General features: G+C 29.4%; 3 protein-coding genes across 6 annotated transcripts; all 3 read right to left on the minus strand.

Moving 5' to 3' along the window:
• Positions 1–1,699: 1,699 nt before the first annotated feature.
• Positions 1,700–7,708, minus strand: LOC107622094 (protein STRICTOSIDINE SYNTHASE-LIKE 5). Its single transcript, XM_088502724.1, has 4 exons — positions 7,205–7,708; positions 4,790–5,097; positions 3,196–3,325; positions 1,700–2,080 (listed from the first exon to the last, which is right to left on the minus strand). Exons 1-4 carry the CDS (start codon positions 7,646–7,648, stop codon positions 1,805–1,807), a joined length of 1,158 nt encoding a protein of 385 aa, XP_088358850.1. The 5' UTR covers positions 7,649–7,708; the 3' UTR covers positions 1,700–1,804.
• A 3,805-nt stretch (positions 7,709–11,513) lies between these two features.
• LOC107622093 (uncharacterized) lies at positions 11,514–19,666 on the minus strand. 4 transcript variants are annotated; one of them, XR_015902688.1, is made up of 9 exons: positions 19,290–19,666; positions 16,681–17,679; positions 16,445–16,558; positions 15,520–15,702; positions 15,174–15,391; positions 14,614–14,961; positions 13,886–14,190; positions 12,661–12,793; positions 11,514–11,965 (listed from the first exon to the last, which is right to left on the minus strand). XR_015902688.1 is itself a non-coding variant. In XM_021113739.2 (6 exons), exons 2-6 carry the CDS (start codon positions 17,584–17,586, stop codon positions 14,610–14,612), a joined length of 1,773 nt encoding a protein of 590 aa, XP_020969398.1. In that variant the 5' UTR covers positions 17,587–17,679; positions 19,290–19,656. The 4 variants fall into 4 exon arrangements, 1 of the variants encoding a protein (XP_020969398.1); XR_015902690.1 differs by having other exon boundaries at positions 16,681–17,627; positions 19,290–19,656; XR_015902689.1 differs by having other exon boundaries at positions 12,687–12,793; positions 19,290–19,656.
• Positions 11,596–13,998, minus strand: LOC148578912 (protein STRICTOSIDINE SYNTHASE-LIKE 6-like). The gene is made up of 4 exons (XM_088501764.1): positions 13,886–13,998; positions 12,661–12,793; positions 11,895–11,965; positions 11,596–11,599 (listed from the first exon to the last, which is right to left on the minus strand). The coding sequence occupies exons 1-4, from the start codon at positions 13,996–13,998 to the stop codon at positions 11,596–11,598; spliced, it is 321 nt and encodes a 106-aa protein (XP_088357890.1).
• Positions 19,667–20,067: the final 401 nt, after the last annotated feature.

The raw sequence follows: 20,067 nt of genomic DNA on the forward strand, positions 1-20,067 counted from the left end.
AAATATATATGACTTTTTCATTAGACAAAAATTATCACTATTAATATATTTGGATTTTAATGAGTTTAGTTTTTAATGTATTTGATATTTAACATATTTAGATTATTTCTATTGATGTTACATGTTTATTGTACTGGTTGAATTTTTAAGATAAAAATTTGATTTTTTTTATGAATTTTAAAGTCATCGGGTACCCAATTACCCGAACTGAACCAATCTATTCTTAATCAGTTTGGTTTGGTTCGGGTACATGTACAAAAAAACACAAATCCGAACCAAACCAAACCAATTATATTTTGATCGGTTCGATTCTAATTTTACCATAAATTCGAACCAAATCGACCCGTGCTCACCTCTATCTAATTTTAAGAACTAATTATTTTATATCTATTTAAGTATTTGTTATTGATTAAAGAGTTGCTACATATATATCATGAGATTCGAAACTCTAATTCTTATTTAAATGAACGAATAAGTTAACTAGTTACTAATTCAAATTGATTTAAATAGTAAGTATTTCCTTTTTTTTTCTTGTCATGGTCAACAATTTGGAATTCAGGCAGAGTAGCAATAAGCTGCACTACCAATTTTTAATGTATTTATTCATTCTAAATTTCTAATAGTGCTTATAAGTGCGTTTCTTTTGATACCATTGAGATATTTTATTTAACAAATAAAAACTCTTGTAAAACTTTTTAAAAATTTCTGCTGATAAAAAAGAAAAAAAAAAATCATTGGCTCCATCTTTAATTCTCAGATAAATCACTATATATGATGTCATATGCTTTTAATTAATTTGTTGCTATCTTCAACTCTAAAATGACTATGTTAGCAATTATTTCACCTTTTTAACCAACCTCTTTTTCAAGCACTAAGGGCATGTTTAGAAGTTTCAAAAGTTTTTTTTTTTTTTTTTTAACTTTTAACTTATAAAAAGTTACATTAATGATATTTAGTACAATCTTTTAAATATATTTTTAACTTCTCAAAAAGTTATTTAAGAATTTTTAAAGAAATAAAAAAAATTAATTTTTTTCATTCTCAAAATCTATTTTATCACTCTTATTTATTAAATGACTTTAAAATAAGTATTTCTATGATAATTTTTCAAATATAAAATAATTTATTTATAAATTACTTTTAATATAAGTCCTTATATTTTAAGTTCTTTTTTCCAAAAGAACTTAGTGTTTGTTTGAGCTCCATTATTTTGATAAAAAAAAATTTTTTAATTAATAAAGATCTTTTTTATTTTTTAGCGTGTTTGGTAAATTTCTAGTAGTAAAAGTAAAAACACTAGAAAAATAAAAAAAAAACATCTTTTTTGAGAAGCTATAATTTACATATTTTTTTAAAAGATCTTTTTTTCTTTAAAAAAAGATGTTTTTTACGTAATAAATAAACAAAAAAGTACTTTTATATTGTTATATCCAAACATAATTGATAGATAAAAAAATCTTTTTACATGAGATACCCAAACATAAAATTACTTTTACTTTTCATAAGATCTTTTAAGAAAAAGATAACTCGAAAAAATATCTTTTCTTAAAAACTCACCCAAACAAGCTCTTAATTAAGTTATTTATCCAAACTGACTCTAAAGTAAAAGAAATAATACAATACATCATGAACATATTCACATATTAGTATATTACTAATATTTATAACCTTTTTTTTCATATAACTACACATTTAAAAGTGATTTTAATCAACTTTTTAATTAATACATAGCCAGAAAATAGATTAATTAAAAAAAAAAGTAACATACATCATATAATCTTATGAGGTAGATGTATTTTATTGTTCAAGTTGAGTGGGTGGCAGGATATTGGTTGACATCAAGACTTATTATAAAAGGGTAGAAAATGGAGCCACAATAAATGTGATTACCAATTTTAATTCCACTAGTTAATGATAATTTGGGATCATAATAGTGAGCAATTGGGTTTCCTTCCAAGTCAACAGCTATAACTCCTCCATTCTTGGCAAAACTTGGATTCATTATATACTTTGAAAACATCATTATAGCCTTCCGAATGAAAGGGTATTTGTATGCTAATTCCGCTTCAGCTGTATATTCCTGTCATTTATTCACATTTAACCAACATTTAGGTATTAATTTATTAACAGTTTAATTTAATTTGTATGGAATTTCAGTACTCTCTATATATAATTTAGTTATTTTAATTTATTTTACCTAAACATTTAATTATGAGTAAATATATATCTAAATTAATCCCAACGAATTTTTTATTTGACATTTTAGTCCGCAACAAATTTTATTACTTTGAAGTTTTCAAAAATTACTTTTAATTATATAGATTGATTTTTCTGTGGCTTTTAATAAATTTTTTAATATGCATGTTAGATAAAAAATTATTATAAAATAATAAAATCTCAAAAAATCTTAGGCTAAAGTATTAAATTGAACCCAATGTTTGAGCGTAATTCTGTTTTGGTATTTAAGATTTAAAGTGTTATATTTGAATCCAAAAAAATTTCATTTCGCTTTAATGTAGTCCCACCATGAGGTCAAAGTTAAATAATTAACGGAATGTCCTACATGACAGTAGTACAAGAATAAGGTCGATAATTTGGAAAACAAATACAAGCTCTAGAGGCACAAAATCAACCGTAAATGCATTAATACATTTATTCATCATTCACCTTAGTTCTATAGAAAATATTTCATTTAAATGGTAAAAAAAATAATAATAAATGTATTGATGCATCTATAGTTGATTACTTATTTTCCAAATTATTGACTTTGTTCTTGTAATACTGTCATATAGAATATTCTGTTAATTATATTAACTTTGACATCACAGTAGTACTACATTAAAGTTAAATGAAACTTTTTTTGATTTAAATATGACACTAAACTTTAAAGACCAAAACAGGATTCTGCCCAAACGTAGAGAATCAATTTAGTATTTTACCTAAAATCTTATTATAACATAAATTAACCCTTCTTTAATTAATTTATCTGAAAAAAATTTTAAAGTAATAAAAATTTATTATAAATTAAAATGTTCGATTTAAAATTTTTTAAAGACGAATTTAAATATTTATTCTTTAATTATATATCATCCTATTAAATATTAGTAAAGTTATTATTTAGTCTACAATGGGCAAAATATCAACATAGAATAGAATGAGTAATAATAATGAAGTTTAGGGTTGGTAATATTTTACCGTGGCTATTCCAATCCAATAGTTTCCTTGTCCATCATAATGAATATTATCAGGAGCACCAGGTAGGTCACAAAACTTGTCAATGGTACCTTTCTTAGGGCCTTGTATGTAATATTTCTTGCACTTCATCCTGAACAATAACCACCATACCCTTATTAGATAAGTGTGATTTTCATCACATACTCTTTAAGCAGAACAAAAGAAAATAGGTAAAAGGGGAAAAAAAATTTATACGATAAAAATTCACACTACTTTATCACAATGAGGTCACCAAAAAAAAACTTGATCACAATGAAGAATAATAAAGCATTATAAGCATAAATAATACATGCCCTAAATGCTACGAAGTATGGACATTTCGCTAAATTAGCGTGTCCGCACGTGTCGGATACATTTCGGACGCAACACTCATTAACATTCGTTCGACACGCGTGTCTACTGTGTTCAACCGTGTCTTAATAAAAAATAAAAATTTTTTCTCCGAACACGCTTGGACACACCAAAATACCATTCAGCGTATTCAATCTTATTCTTAACATGTATTCTTAAAATAAATTTAAAAATAATATATTATTATTTATTAAAACAAAAAATATTTTAATTACTTTATATAATTAAAATAAAACATTAAAAATAATAAAAAAATTAATTTATGTTTTAATATCAATAAAATATCAAAATATCATTACGATTTATTTAAAAATACTTTATATTTTATATGTATGCGTATTCCCATATCTTATAAGATTTTAAAATTTGCGTGTCGGCGTATCCTGTGTCATGTCATGTCCCGTGTCTGTGTCAGTGTCCCTGCATCATAGCCTAAATGAAATATACATGCATACTATATATTATAGGATAAATGACTGCTTTAATTTCTAACACAATTAGATTAAGTCTTAATTTCGTCATTAAAGTTTAAAATATTTTATTTTATTTCAAATATTATATTTATTTTATTTTAATTTTCTAGTTAAAATTAATTTATTTTCCAAAAATACCCTTTTTTTATTATAGTATTTTTGTTTAGATAACAGAAAAAATAATAATTATAGTGATTGTTGTAATAATTTAAGAGCAAAAATGATAGAATAATAAAAGAAAAAAAAAGATACAAATAAAAGAAAAAAATAATATTTTAAAAAAAAGTTATTTTTGACTTAAAAACTAAAATAAGATAAAATATTAGGATGAAAATAGAATTTACGTTTCAAACATTAAAGACGAATTAAAACTTAGCGTAAATATTAGAACTAAAACCGTATTTTTTTAATATTATATTAATTTTTCAGCTGTATTTATCTTGACTAAAATTTATAGAAAATTTTTCAAGTGTACCGTCTTACTGGTATTTCAGTTATTTTTAACCGTTGATCTTAATTATAAAAAATATATATAATATATATAATTAAGATCAACGATTAAAAATTATTAATACACCGGTATGACGGTACACTTGAAAATCTTCTTAATTTATAACCAACCATATTGAATATTGATATGATATGCATATAGCAAAAAAAAATAAAAAAAAAGAGAGAAATTAAAGAAAAAGTAGTGTTATAAACAGCAAATCCACAGAAAATAAACTCACAGAAAACTTTCACAGAAGATGACAAATTGTTGATCTGGTGAGACAGCAACACCATTGGGAAAGTAGAGATTATGAGCAATCACTTTTGTTTGGTTTGTTGTTGGATCATAACTCATGAATCTACCATGAGGCTTACCCTCCAACAAGTCTAAGAAGTGGTCCTCTAAAGAGTATTTGTAAGTAGCATCTGTGAAGTAAATAATTCCATCTTTTGCCACATCAACACCATCCGTTAATTTGAATTTCAATCCATCAACTTCATCTGTTACAACCTCTACCTTCTTATCCATTCTCACCCTCACCAATCCCTATATGCATCATTTTATTTAAACAAATATCTTCTTAAGTAGTTTTTTATGACATACATAAATATAATAATAAGAAGATAAACACTTTCTAGTTTGTAATATATATCCTTTTTATTTAATTTTTAAAAAGTTCATATTACGATTTTAAATGAGTTAGTTGATTCTAAATTTCTTTTTTTTTTAAGATCGGATAATTTTACAATTTAAATTCATTATAATTTCATATTTTACATGTTTAATTTATTCTTTTGATTTAATAGAAAATATCGATTTTCTCTATTTTCTACAAGGCATAAAACATTTAGGTATATCTTTTTGTCTTTATTTAATTTTAAGTATTCCAATTTTTTTAAACGATAGAAAATTAGATAAATTTTAATTTAAATATAAATAATTTTCCTCTTTGTAAAATATGAATAAAAAGTTGTTCTTAGAATGTGATTAAGAAAATAAATTATATGTTATAATTAAACAAGCTTGTATAAATGATAAAAAAAATAAATGTTACCTAAATATTTTTTTTTACCAAAAATAAAGAGATTCGAACTTGCGATCTCTTAGGCGAGTGTGGAGAGACTATGCTATTTGAGCTATAATTCATTGGCCAGTGCTACCTAAATATTTTAGGCCTGATAATTATTTGTAAAAAAAATAAAAATTGAAATTAGACATTATTTAATTATGAGTTCTAGGAAATTAACCATTTTCTCGGTGAATATCAAAGTAACCTTTTGAAAATTATTTATTTATTTTAAATTTTTTATTTTAAACTAAAAATTCTGAAATTTAAATTTTAAATTCTCTAAAAATTAAAAAAATAACTTTACAATAAAAATATTAATTAATATTAACTAACTAAAAATTAATTTCATACGCTTATTAGAAAGAAGTATATATATATATAGTAGTAGATATAGTAGTACTATATATATATATCGTACGTACTACTATATCTACTACTATATTACGTACGTACTACTATTTGTTTAGGTCCGAGACTTATTAACTCTCAAGGTACAGGTCCACGTTGAAGCATTTAAAAACCATTAATGTTAGCTGCCATATCCAATTATCCATCGTTATCACATGAATTTTTTCAATGCAAATCCAATCCCCAACAGCTTTTATATTAGGGATTAATTAACATGTCTTTCTTAAGTTATATGACAAATTTATTATTAATAAAATATTTTAAATATTTTTTATTAAATAAATATAAAATAAATATATTAAAAATTTATTTTTTTTATATTTTTAATAAAAATGTTTTTAATTTATAAATTTAATATATACTTTTAAAATACAAGATAGATAAACCATTTATATTATCGGACATACACTACTTTTCTTTGGTATTATCTCTTTCTCTTCAAAATTATCGTTTCAATATAAAAGAAAAAAAAAGATGACCGATATCAACAAGTATGTCCTTCACAAAATTATAAGTATATTATTACCAAATTCTTCAGACCATACATATATAAAATGTTATTGGTTATCTATATTTTTTCTATAGATACATTCAATTTTTTGTTAAAAAAATATATATATATATATATATATATATATATATATATATATATATATATAGTCTTACTTAAAGAGAGTATGATAAAAAATTATACTTTATAAAAAAATTTTAAAAAAATAAAGATGATCCATTTTCAAATACCCTATAGATATAAAATGAAAAAAAAATCTGTTCATCTAACAATATATCTGAGTTATAGTTCAAATAACATAATTTTTCCATACTTAATTAAGAGGTCGTGGGTTCAAGTCTCCTATTTTTGATAAAAAAAAAATATATATCTGATATTCAAATAAAAAAATATTTTAACAACTTTTTAAAGTAACTTCATATATAATATAACTGATAAATTAGAGAAAAACTTCGAAGCTAAACTCTTGGTTTCTAACATATATTCCTGGTATGAAATATGAAGAAAACAAGTATTCTTACCCATGGATTCTTAAACATTGATCTTATTGATTTAACCACAAATTTAATCAATAATCATATATATATATATATATATATATATATATATATAGAACTTATTAATTATATTGTTATCTATAAAAATAAAATAAAATAAAATATTACCTTATAGGCATCAGCAACAATGAGTGAGCCATGAGGGTCAAAAGCTAAACCAAGAGGCCTTCCACCCGTGTTAACCCAATCTTCCACCGAGTCATTACTTAAACTCACTCGCTTGATCCAACCATCTTCACAACTCGTGTAAACCACGTGCGCCTCCGCATCATAAACCAGGTCTTCCGGCCCCGCCACGCGTCCGTTTCCGACAACCTCCGAGCCTCGTCGCATGTTATCGTTGCGGGCAACCGTGCTGGCCAAGTTGAGCCGGGTTATCTCATGGGGCGGGAAATGAACCGGATCGAACGGTTCGAGGCGGAAAAGAAGCGCAGCTAGAACCACCGGAAGAAGGAGGAAAAAGGATACTATGAAAAGCCATTGCGTTGAGCTTGTTGTTGTCTGAAGCTCAGAGCGAGTTGCAGAAGCTGAGTCAACTCGTGTTTTTTGCATATTGGATAGATTGCAGTTTGCTTCAGTTTCAGTTCTGAAAGATTTTTTGATATCTTCTTAATTCTTATAACTTAAATTCATTTGTTTTTTAAAAAGTATAGGCAGCCAATAAAAATATTAAAGAATGTGAATAATGAATATATTGGATATTCATTTTATTAGGTGTGCGAATGATTATTTTAATATATTAAGATTTAAGTAAGTAATTTAGAGATGTAATATATTTTAATTTGATTGGTGGTTGTTTATATTATTCAAAAAAATTATTGATTACCTAGCATTATCTTTTGTTTTTCTCTTTAGTTTTTTTTTTACGTGGGTCCTACTTGTAGCAGATTTCTAGGTTTAGAATGTGGGTGTAATTCCTCCTGGAGTCCTGGATCAGAAGATAATTTTAAAATAAATATAAATATAGTCCATTTGATTTAATTTAGCTATTAATTTATTAATTTATTAATAATTAAGTTGGGTTGGTCGGTAATTAGTTTATTAGTTTATTTAAATAAGTGTTAGGAGTTCGAATTTTACCTTGTATAATTTATTGGCCAACAACAAACCCTTAAAAGCGCTATTAATTCATTAGTCTGTTTGATTTCATCTTATTTATGTAGTATAAATTAATAATAAATTTTTAAATAAATTTTTTATATAATATTTTTAATGTATTATAGATATAAAAATTATTATTTTTAATAATTTTAATCAGTATCTTTAAAAAAATATATTATTTATTTTATTTTTTAAAAAGATCAAAATAATTTTCTGTTTGGATTAGAAAGCATGCATAAAAAATATTTGCAATGAAAATTTATCACAATTTTGTCAACGTTTTATTTTTTTAAAAGGAAACATGTTTTTTTATCTAAAATAAAATATTTTTTATTTTTCAATAAATATATTTTTCTAAAAAAACCCAAACATCCTTATTTAATTATATAAGTAATTTTTTTAAAAATAAAAAAGACTTCTTTTTCCAAAAAAAAAAAATTCGAATCTAGCAGTCACTCTTAAAAAAAGGGGCTCATAACACAAATTTTATTTGCACATCATGAGTTATACAGTGGTTTCAGTAAATTTTCGACCGTCAAATTCAACATGTTTTTATATGTTTTTCTTTCTCTTTACATTAATAAAAACAATTTGAATATAATAAGTTAATAACATCTTATTCTTATACACATTATTTAATTGTTTAGCAGCCATTAGACCACTTTATTAATAACTGACTATTTTTTTATAGTTAGATCAGATTAAAATCTTGGGTTTGGAATCTTTAATGACAGAATTTTTTAAGAGAGAAAAAACATAATTAACAAAATTACAATATTTATTGAAAAGTGTGTTTTTTTGTACAAGTTACAGAAATAAATAAATGTGGATATTTAGAGAGGATGAAAAATACACAATAAAGATTTTCATGACCATTACTATGAGAAAGACATACGAAAAACCGACGATAAAATATGTTTTTGATAATGCTAATATGATTCGTGATCTTAGGAGCGTTGAACACAAAGATGTGCTCATGAGGAGAAGAATCATAGATCAAAGTAAAGATATTTATGTACTTTGTGGTGACAAACCAGAAACAGTAAACTACATTTTTCTACATTATAAATATGTATTTAAACTGTGGTGGATGACTCTATGTTAAAAAAATGTGTGTTGGGTGGTGTTACGGCCTGGCCCAAACATCATATGGGCTGACCCGATCCATAGGTCACCCAACTCTGGGTCGGGTGCGAGACGTTCAAGTACCGACCCGAACACGCGTTCTTGACAGCTCTCTACTACAGTTGTATGGAGAAGTTTCGAGAAAGGTGGGTCTGTCCTCGCGGGACCCACCTCTGACACGGTATATATGGGGAGGATCCTGTCCTTCTCCCAAAGTACGTCACATACCATTCTCCCTACTTTTCACCTGGACACCTGACTAATTAGAGCGTCAGAGTGTCTTTATAGGTGACACCCCCTCTCCACACGAAGAGCTCGGGACGTTGGCTACTCCTCATCCAATCCAACAACCCGAAAACCAGGCGATACCCCATCTCACCATCCGTAGCATTATCCCAAACCGTCCGGTACCCGACTTACCGAACAGGTGGGATCTTGGAATATTAGAACTTAGTTTGAGGGTAGGATGGATTGATGAGTAAAAAAGATTGGATACTTCATTTTTTTGGTATTATATAGACTGTTTGGAGGTATAGAAATAGAAAGAATTTTAAAAATAAGTTAGTACCTTAGAATTGTGCTTGGGAACAGGTTAAAAATCTAGTTTTACAATGAGTGTGAGAAAGAAAAATGATAGATTATATAGTTGTTAATGCTGATGTTGGGAAAAGAAAAAAGTGGGTGTGATGGCGATGTGTGATGTACAAAACAAAGATAAATATGTACATAGTGAGAAGACATGTAACAATTCTATAAATGAACTTAAATGCTTCATGGACAATATTGCAGCTGAAAACACAAGAGGAGAAGCTTTATTCAAAGGCATTCAAGAAGCAGTTTAATTCTTGATTGAGGAATTTAATGCAAGAGAGGAAAATATAAAAATGATTGTGGACTACAAATAAGGAATAGTGGACTTCTTGATTGAGGAGTTTAATGCAAAAGAGGAAAATATAAAAAGGATATTGGACTACAAAGGAATGGTGGACTGGATTAATAGAAAGGATGAAACAAGTTAGGAGCAAAGATTCCTAAGAAATAAGACAAAGTGCAGGGAACATCTATTTCATAATATTGAAGTTGTTTATAAGGTGGACAAAAACTTCAAACACAGAGACAAATGAAAACCGTTGACATCAAATAGAAATGATTATTGGATTTTATGGGGTTTTGAATAATTATGTGTGGTTGAAACTGAATTATAAAAAATTATTTGTGTTTATGTAGAATAAGTATTTTAGATATGCTGTTAGATGTAGTTGAATTTATTGATTTTTTTGTGTAATTACAGATTTATTTGAGGTTGTCTTTTGGATAATTGATATTTTAACAATACTGAAGGAGAATATCAATTATGTATAAGCTACCTCAAAAACTTTTCTCTTCATTTGAATCGAGTTTGTAACATAACTGATGAAAAAACCAGATTAAAATCAAACAATAGAATAGTTTAACAATACAAATATGGTGAACTCTACCATGCCCTCTCTAAAATAAAGGGTAAATTACCCTTTGTGGCATATACAATGATTATTGATAAATTATCTTTTAACTAGAGTTCCAAAGTTCGAATGAGATCGTCAAATCTAATTGCTATCTCTAATACGATCGCTAGAAAATCCTAAAAACGAGAGAGCTAAAAAACTGATAGAAATTTCTGGATATATTAGTTAAAAATGATGGTAATTGGTGCGTGAAAGAAAACACCAAGGTATTTTATTTTATTTTTATCTTTAATTGCTCTTAAATTATTTTTCAATCATTATTCAGATAATAAAAATCCTAAGATGGTAATTATTGACTCATTGTTTTTATGACTAATTAATATTTTGGTTTGTTTTTGTTATATAGTTATACAAGACTATGGGGGTTGGTTATCTGAAGAGGAGTATCATTGTTGATCCGACTGAATTTTAAGAAAAATACTAGGAAGAAAATCTTAGGAAAGAGAGAGCTGAAAAATTAACAGATGTGCTCGTTGAAACGAGAGATTGAAAGCATATGAACAAGTTTAAAATCCTAACCTAATTGATTGGAAATGGTGATTGGATTTGAGAGGAATTATGGTTTTAAAATTGAAGAAGAGGTGTATTTGGTGCAGATTATAAAAATAACACTACTATCAAATTTCAAGAGAAACATCGCGTTAATTGAAAAGAAAAGAGAAGATAACGTGAATCTTAAAACTCTGGTAGAAGAATAATTTATGAATAATCATTGTATATGTCACAAGGGGTAATTTACCCTCTATTTTAGAAAGGGTAGAGTAGAATTCACCTACAAATATTATAAGATTAGAATGTACACAACATACAACATATAGTCCATATAGAACTAAAAAGTTGAATAATGTGCATAATATATATAACTTAATTTTTTTTGAAGATGATGAGTTGATAGCAGGATATTGCTTCACATCAAGACGTAGTATAAAGGGATAAAAAAGGGAACCACAATAAATGTGATCACCAATTTTAATTCCACTTGCTAGTGCTAATTTGGGATCAGAATAGTGACCAATGGGTTTTCCATCCAAATCTACAGATATAACTCCTTCATTTTTGTTACATACTTTGCAAACATTCCTAAAGCCTTCCGAATCAAAGGGTATCTGAATATTATATCCAGTTCTGGGGTTGATCCCTGCATTAATTCAAGTACAAAAAAAAAAGTATTATAATGTGTTATTTCTTCTTATAGGCATTGATACCAAAGTTTTAGACTATAAAAATTTGATTGAAAAATAATGTTTGCAGCATATAGTGATTTAAAGTTAAAAACAAAATACAAAATATATAGACAGAATTAAACTTATTTTATATAAATGATACGAAAATTCAGTTATAAAATTTTAAATCATTAGAAGCTAATAATAATTAAAAAATGAGTAAAATTATAAGAAATTTTCAGATTAATTAAACCATAAAACATGGAGGAGGTCAAGGAAAAGGTTGACGGGTTATTACTACTCTTTTTGGTATGAATAAAAATTATTAGCATAGAAGGAGATTGTCCCCTTATTTACATGAATATATAGAAGTTCCATTATTTACCACACAAATGCTATATATTTATATAGAAAAATATCTTTTAAAATGAGAAGATTAGGAAAATAATAAAATGAGATAATAATTACTATTAAATTTATAATTTTTATTATGTATGAGTTCTACTACTTTAAATATGATTATTAGATCTTTAATTTTTTTTTTTTTTACTTTACCAACTTACCCATCACCAATAAAAACACCATACATATATAATTATAATTATTGAAGGTAAATATAATTAATGGTAAAAAGTAAAAGTAATTTTATTGAAATTGAGAATTGTTTTACCGAGCCTAGTCCAATCCAATATTGACCTTGTTCATCATAATGAATGTTATCAGGGTAGCCAGGTAGGTTATCACAAAATTTTTCAACACTTCCTTTCTTAGGGCCTTCTATGTAATATTTCTTGCACTTCATCCTGGATAGATAATCAAACAACCTTCAAATGTATGCTCAATATACGGTTAATACAATATAATTTCAATGGAGCACAAGCCTTATTATTAATTTGCCCATATAAGTAATGCTAATAATTAATTAGACAATTTTCTTTTGAAAATGTACATTTCATGCATTTATTTAAATTACTAGAAGTGGTCTAATAGTGAGATATTTAGATAATATTACATGAGATGCTAGCTTCAAATTAAAATAAAGAAAAATGTTAGAGGACTAGCAAAATTTATTATTTTTTTGCCATCAATTAGCCATTAATATTTAAGAGCAAGGGATAAAGTATGTTGTCAGATTACTAGACTAAAGGAATTATATTAAAGGAATAGAGTTAATGGTAAAGTGATGGCCAAAAACAATAAATTCTGATGGCTTTCTAGCAACTCATATGATTAATAATTGTTTTAATTATAAATTATAATATGAAGGAAAAAGATCCAAATGATGTGTATATATATGATTTTTTTTTCTTTTTGGTATTAGAGTCAATAACTAACTTTATAATACACTCTAAAGTCCATTGGCCCATTAAGATTGTTATTATTAGGATCATTATAAGCTTATTAACAATCAATTAAGGGTATACTTAGTCTATAAGCAAATGCTAATCATGGTGCAATACAAAAACTCGTATGAATATTCTTTATCTAAACACACAAATTATTGGTCTTAAAAATAAAAAATTCTTTCATTCTATTATAATTGCAAGTTATTAAGGCATAAACACCTATGGTATCCATTGCTATTTTCTTGTTTTTGTTTCTGTATACTTTTTCATAAAAAACCATAAACTTAAACAAAATAATTAAAGAGCTTAATTTTGATGCACTTACAATGTAAAACGTTTTATACGATCATCCAATCACATCCGCTTTTTTGAATGATTATTCATGTGATCAATATTAAAAGTAATTATTTTTATTGACATGTATGTATGATTAAATGCACGTATAAAACTATTTTACACTAATATCATATCAAAATTAAATCATAATATTTATATACTTTTACTTAAGCATTCTAATAATAGAATGTTCTAACAGAATGTAAAACTTACTGAACACTTTCAAAGATGACAAATTGCTGATCTGGTGAGACAGCAACACCATTGGGGAAGTAGAGATTATGGACAAGCACTTCTGTTTTCTTTGTTGTTGGATCATAACTCATGAATCTACCATGAGGCTTACCCTCCAACAAGTCTAAGAAGCGGTCCTTTAATGAGTACTTGTATGAAGCATCTGTGAAATAAATGGTACCATCTTTTGCTATATCAACACCATCCGTTAATTTGAATTTCAATCCATCAACCTCATCGGTAAGAAGCTCTACCTTCTTATCCTTTGTAATACTCAACAATCCCTACATCATTAAATTAATTAAATTGAATTCTGAGTGTTCAGATCAGTGTTCACATTTTATAAATTATTAGAAAGTGGCTTATTATTGTCATCACACTGAATTATTTCTCAACTATTTGATCAAATGCTTAAACACCGTAGCAGTGTTTTCTATACCTATATTGCTTTCATTGAATTAAACATGATATTATATAAGAAAACAATTGCAAATTTCGATATACCTGTCACATTATTCCTAAGACGACCAAATTTTGATATTCTAACTTGAGACTTTTTGCTTCTAAAAATCTCAAATGTGATGTTATATTTTTATGCAATTGAAAATTAGTGGAATATACATTTTATGCCCCTTATATCAAAGAATCTGCTTGTGATGAGATGAATTTCCCAGAAAAAATACTAGGAAAGGATGTATGATACTTACAACACATTCTCAGAACAGAGAGGAGGGTCAAGCATCCCTCCAAGACCCACACCCATAAATTCTGCAGCAAATTCCTCATCATTTTTTCCCAGCATATCCTTTAAACTACATTCAATGTGCCTTCCCTTGAGTACAAAGTATCTTGGCTTTATCTTTTTTTCTAATGAATAGCTAAAATACCGAGGGTAATCGACAACTTCTCGTACCGGCCTCCCCATCGACTTCACCAAGAATTCTATTTTTGGCCTCAAAACCTCCTCTATACTGTACCCGAGGAGCGGAGAAAACGTGCGCACCATAAACCCAATCTCTTTCTCCGAAAGTCCTAACTTCATCAGGTACATCAGCCTGCAGAACATCACAGATGAACTTATAAAAATATAGAGAATGTGGAAGGTATACAATTACGATACTATAGAACAACATTAAACAATGATCGCAACAACTAATCTTTTTTTCAACTAGGTAGGATCAACTATATGCAGATGAAGCAATCTCAATTTGTTCAATAATAAACTGGAACAACAATCGACAAAAAACTAAATTGATGAGGACAATACCGATGCAGTATGGTTTTATCAGTGTCCGTTAGAAGTAATTCCGGATACTTTCTGATTACCCCAGGAAGATATGCTTCCGAAACGCCAACCCCAGAAAGGAATTCAATCTTCCTCTTAAGAGTTTTATTGATGCTGGCAGCGAAAATTTCTGGGCAGCGAGAAAGAATTCTCCCAACAATTTCTCTATCCAAGCCCATATTTTCAAAGAACAGAACAACCTGCAGACAACATGGAACACAAGCTTCTTAACTGGAAAAAAAATGAAGCATTTTGAATCAGTAAGATACAAAACTAAAGAACAATGACATGCATACAGCACGTGTGACTGTAGAAAAAAGAGAAATACCTGTAGAAAATCTCTGGGCTTCCGCAATAGTAGCTGCGGGCTTCTAGCAATAACTCTATCTAACTTATTTCCCTTAACTCCAAGATCAGCCAACTGATCCAGCATCGACTTCAGCTTGCTTGTTGAACAACCCAACAGGTATGGTTGGCCTCTGATTGCAGAGTCAATACATATCTTTCTAACCTATAATGAAGCATTCCTTATGTTACTAGTCTAGTATTTCAACAAATAAATTTTCTAGTCATACTAATCAAATATATCTACCTCAAGTACCTACTAACTCATCCATAAAACAAGTATCACTAGCATCAATTGATACAAGCACATAGGCATTCAACAAATTCAATTCATAAGGAGGCATGAAAAGGATCAAGCAACCAGCCAAAATCTTGTGGATGTGACATCCTGCTAAAAAACTCCACATAATCTGATATAATTACGAAGATCCTAAAGAAACAACTACACAAAATTAAATCTGGTAAGTACTAATTAATTTTATAATTAGTTTTTGAAAAAGTTCTTACCATATTTTCTTGAATTAATCATACCACTAGCAACTTGTAAAATCTTAAAAGGTCAGATATTGGTTAACTTGATGCCTAAAACTTTCACCTAAAACACTGCAATAGCACATCATACTAGAGTGTATGCCAACTAGGAATTTTGACAGCATTGACATGGTTGTGATTTATGATGCTAAGAAAGGATATTTAACTTGTAAAGTACAATGCAACGGGTTTATTTCAGTTTGGCATCTTACTCAATTTAAATTTTTTGGTCTTGCTATAGAGTATGTTTAGGGAAACACCACTTCAAACTAAAATCCTATTTTATTTGAGTAATATTAGCTCAACTTACAAAAAGATAAAGTCATAATGCATATAATATCAATAGGCAGAGAAGCATTGGCCTTACAAAATGATACCTTCTCAGAAAGAAAAAATCCATGAACCTCCTCATAGTTCTCTTGAATGCTTGTAGATAGAACCCAAGGATATCTGATCAACAACTTGATATAATCTTTATCCACCACATGAATCTGTAAAAGCATATATTATAGCAATTAAAACTTGGTCGAAAGTAGTTATGGTGCCAAAAGAGGATGGAAAGAAAGGAGTAGACTCGAGAAAGAAGGAATAAACAACATGGATGGGAGGATACCTGTTTCAAGGCGAGGAGTCTAGCTTTAAGGAGTTGAATATTCCAGAACAGAATAGGCGGAAAAGAGAGTATTATGGTTGTGATGTGAACTCTGGGAACTCCAATATTGTGGAGAAAATCGATAATAGGAACGATGTGGTTATCCAGTGAGAGTGAAAGTAAACGAGGAAAGGAATCAATCAAATGGCGAAAGGCAGTGTCTTTGTCAGAGAGCAAGACATTTAAGCCTCCACGCCTGGCTTCAAGCTTCTCAAAGAAGGAGAGAATATGTTGTAGATCATCGTCGATTGGAATGGACAGGTGGAGCATCATGCGACGAATGTTGTTGATGAGGAGGTGATCAGCTTGATGAGAAAAGAAGAGGTCCTTGATGGATGCAACCTTGTGCATGAGGGATGGGAGGTTCTGAGAGGAGAGATACCTAGCAAGAGTGATAGATGAAGAGTGAGTGAAGCCGAGACTCTCAAAGTAAGGGAGTTTTCCATTGTCACCTTTGACGGAGGCAATGTGAAGAAGCTTTTCCCTGAAGCCCAAGGAGGCCGAATCGGAATTCCACATGGAGTGTTGGTCCAAATCCCTGACACTCTCCACCAACATGTTGGAGTAAGAGGGTGACTTGGATGCGATGGATACGGACTCCTCCTCTGACACCCCTAATCCTTGAAGGAAAGTTGACACGGCTATACCTGCTTCCTTAAGTTCCCACTCAGAGGCAGAACCACAACAACAACAAATGCTGCTGCCTCGTCTTGGTCCTGGTTTTCTTCTCCTTTCTAATCGAAAGTGAAAGGTAGGTGTACGTCTATATGCATTGCTCGACAGCAGAAGAAAACGACGAGGCCGGTGAAGCTCAGGCAAGAGAAAGGAGGCTGTGTGAATATGGGGAGGCCACAACTGAGACAACATGCTCACATCAATTTCAAGTTCATCAAAGCAGCATCTCTAGTCTGCACGGCAACTTGCAGGTCCAAAGAAAAATGAGGCACACCACAGACATCTCTGATAATTGCAATTCAGGAGGAGGAAATCAAGATTTAAGAACCTATGACTTTCTCTAGTAATATTGTCATAGTCGCAAGTCTAAGTAAAATTACTCGAATATAAGCATTCTAAATTAACAATTTCACCACAAAGCACATAGTAAATTAAAATAGTAGTACAAGTTACAACAAATGCATTCAAATCCTTAACTTAACTCTAATCATCCACAATTAAAATTCTTAACAGCCAGAATCATCAATAATATCAAGTTACTAACAACAAACTTGGTAACAACCATAAACAATTCAAACAGACTAACAGGGTAACTCAATTGTGAGAACTGAAAAAGATGTGATGGAGAAGGAGAGTGGAGATGTACATGAAGCAGCGACGGGTCAAGAGCAGAGCTGTAGAGTGACGTCACGAAGTGCTGCTCAAAATCGGCGAATAAGGGGGAGAAGCAGCGAAGCAAGAAGTTGAGATTCATAAATCCCAATTTAATATACCTTGGAAGAAGATGGGAGAGTGAAGAAGATGAGGAATTGATTACACTAAAGGTTCTGAAAACCGAACCGGTCATCAAACTGCTCGAACTACTGGTTCATCAGTTTAGAGGTTCAACCAATTTAACCATAGTTCAACCGAAATAACCGAAATATAATAAAATAACATATCAAATTATAAATAAATATACAAAAATATAAATATATTCTGATATGAATCTTAAATATATACAAATTAAAAGTATAATTCCAACTAAAATCTCATAATCACATTTAAATACAACACATGAGTCAAATATAAAAAAACAAATATCAAAGGTCAAAATTTATATACATATAAAACTTATAATATTATATGAAATTTAAGATAGTCACATGAAACAAAAAAAAAATTTTAAATTAACCAAACCAATAATAAATATTCGATCATCTACTTATCTAGTTAATTGAGTTAATTCAATTCATCTATTTCTTCATTAAAAACAAAGATGACAAATATTTCTTCTCTAACAAAAGACTGATCATAATGAACATATAGAAACTCTGAAAAACTTTTAACAAAATTTTCAGCATAATTTTAATAAAGATTAATAAGATTTTCAGCTGATCACAATTTTAGCAAAATTTCAGCACAATTTTAACAAAGATTAACTATCTTTTTCCAAAAATTAACAAAAAAAAAAACCAGCAGTGAACTAATCATTCAATGATTCAATCAACACCATGAATACAGAATATAGAGTACAGAATAGCATAGCTAATCATTAAATGATTCAAGTTATGAAAGGGAAAGCTCTAAGATGGTTCAATCATCGCTAACAACCAGATATGCGTTCAACCTTGCCAGAATCAAGCAACAATTCAGCAATCATCAACCACAATTTCAGATCTAAAATCAGTAACAACAGAAATTATATATGATTGCAAATTAGTAATTACATTGAAGCAGCAACACAAATTCGGCAACAACAGAACCAACTGCAACAACTAAAAAACTTCATGCCAACAATAACTTCAGAATCACTACAACAATAACTTCAGAATCCAATTCAGAACACAAACTCAGCTCAGAATCTTAAAAATTAACTAGAAAATAAAGATGAAGCTGAAGAAGAAGTGGCCTACCGGTGAGACGCCAAGGGAGGAACGGCGGTGACAGAGTGAGCTCGGAGGAACACGGCGCTGACAGTGACCTCGTAGAGATAGCGAGAGAGCTTGAAGAGAGAGACGCCGGGAACAGAGCTCGTTACGGTGAGGAGACGACAGCCGAGCAGGAGCAGTTCGCGACGGCAACGAGAAGAGCTCCGAGCAGAGATTCCACGGCGAGGAGAAGAGGGTGAGTGGCAGAGACGTTCGGAGACGGCACCCTCTGTCAGTCAAATTCCGACGGCGTCGGTGAGCTCTGGCCGAGGAGAGGAGTTCGGCGATGGTAGGAGCTGCTGGTGGTGGCTGGCTGATGAGTGTTGAACTGTTGATGATGAATTGATGAGTTGATGAATTGCGGAACTGGGGAGGCCTTTACACTAACAGGATTTTTTGTCATTGGTCCTGATCGAAAAAGCCCAATTTTCTTGAATTGGCCCAAACTGACCGGAAATGAGAACCATTTCCTTTTTTTTTTTCTATATGAAGACATTCTTATTATAAATTATAAATTATTTAATGTTTAACGGTAAATGGTCTCAAATATCCATGACGAGTAGGGGTGCACATGGGTCGGGTGAAGCCGGGTTTGCCGTGACCCGAACCCGACCCTAAATAATGATCGGATCTATTTATGAGACCCTTATCCGACCCGATGAAATCGTATTACTTTCGGGTCACATTTAAGCCGGGTCTAGACCGGGTGAAACCTGGGTCTTGATCAACTTTATCACGACATCACCAAAAATTAGATTCTACA

The sequence above is a fragment of the Arachis ipaensis genome, chromosome B10, assembly GCF_059453495.1.
Source record: "Arachis ipaensis isolate K30076 ecotype BB chromosome B10, ASM5945349v1, whole genome shotgun sequence".
In the NCBI taxonomy this organism is placed as follows: Eukaryota; Viridiplantae; Streptophyta; class Magnoliopsida; order Fabales; family Fabaceae; genus Arachis; species Arachis ipaensis.

Bases quoted from the DNA above. Each gene is read 5' to 3' on its own strand.
- LOC107622094 (XM_088502724.1), bottom strand. From the start codon at position 7,648: ATGCAAAAAACACGAGTTGACTCAGCTTCTGCAACTCGCTCTGAGCTT. The intron at 3,326-4,789 runs GTGAGTTTATTT...GTTATTGTTCAG, and splicing joins ATCTTCTGTGAAAGTTTTCT to GATGAAGTGCAAGAAATATT. The intron at 2,081-3,195 runs GTAAAATATTAC...AATAAATGACAG, and splicing joins ATTGGATTGGAATAGCCACG to GAATATACAGCTGAAGCGGA.
- LOC148578912 (XM_088501764.1), bottom strand. From the start codon at position 13,998: ATGAGTTATGATCCAACAACAAAGAAAACAGAAGTGCTTGTCCATAAT. The intron at 12,794-13,885 runs GTAAGTTTTACA...TTATCTATCCAG, and splicing joins GTCATCTTTGAAAGTGTTCA to GATGAAGTGCAAGAAATATT. The intron at 11,966-12,660 runs GTAAAACAATTC...GAATTAATGCAG, and splicing joins ATTGGATTGGACTAGGCTCG to GGATCAACCCCAGAACTGGA.
- LOC107622093 (XM_021113739.2), bottom strand. From the start codon at position 17,586: ATGTTGTCTCAGTTGTGGCCTCCCCATATTCACACAGCCTCCTTTCTC. The intron at 16,559-16,680 runs GTATCCTCCCAT...ATGCTTTTACAG, and splicing joins GACTCCTCGCCTTGAAACAG to ATTCATGTGGTGGATAAAGA. The intron at 14,962-15,173 runs GTATTGTCCTCA...GATGTTCTGCAG, and splicing joins GATAAAACCATACTGCATCG to GCTGATGTACCTGATGAAGT.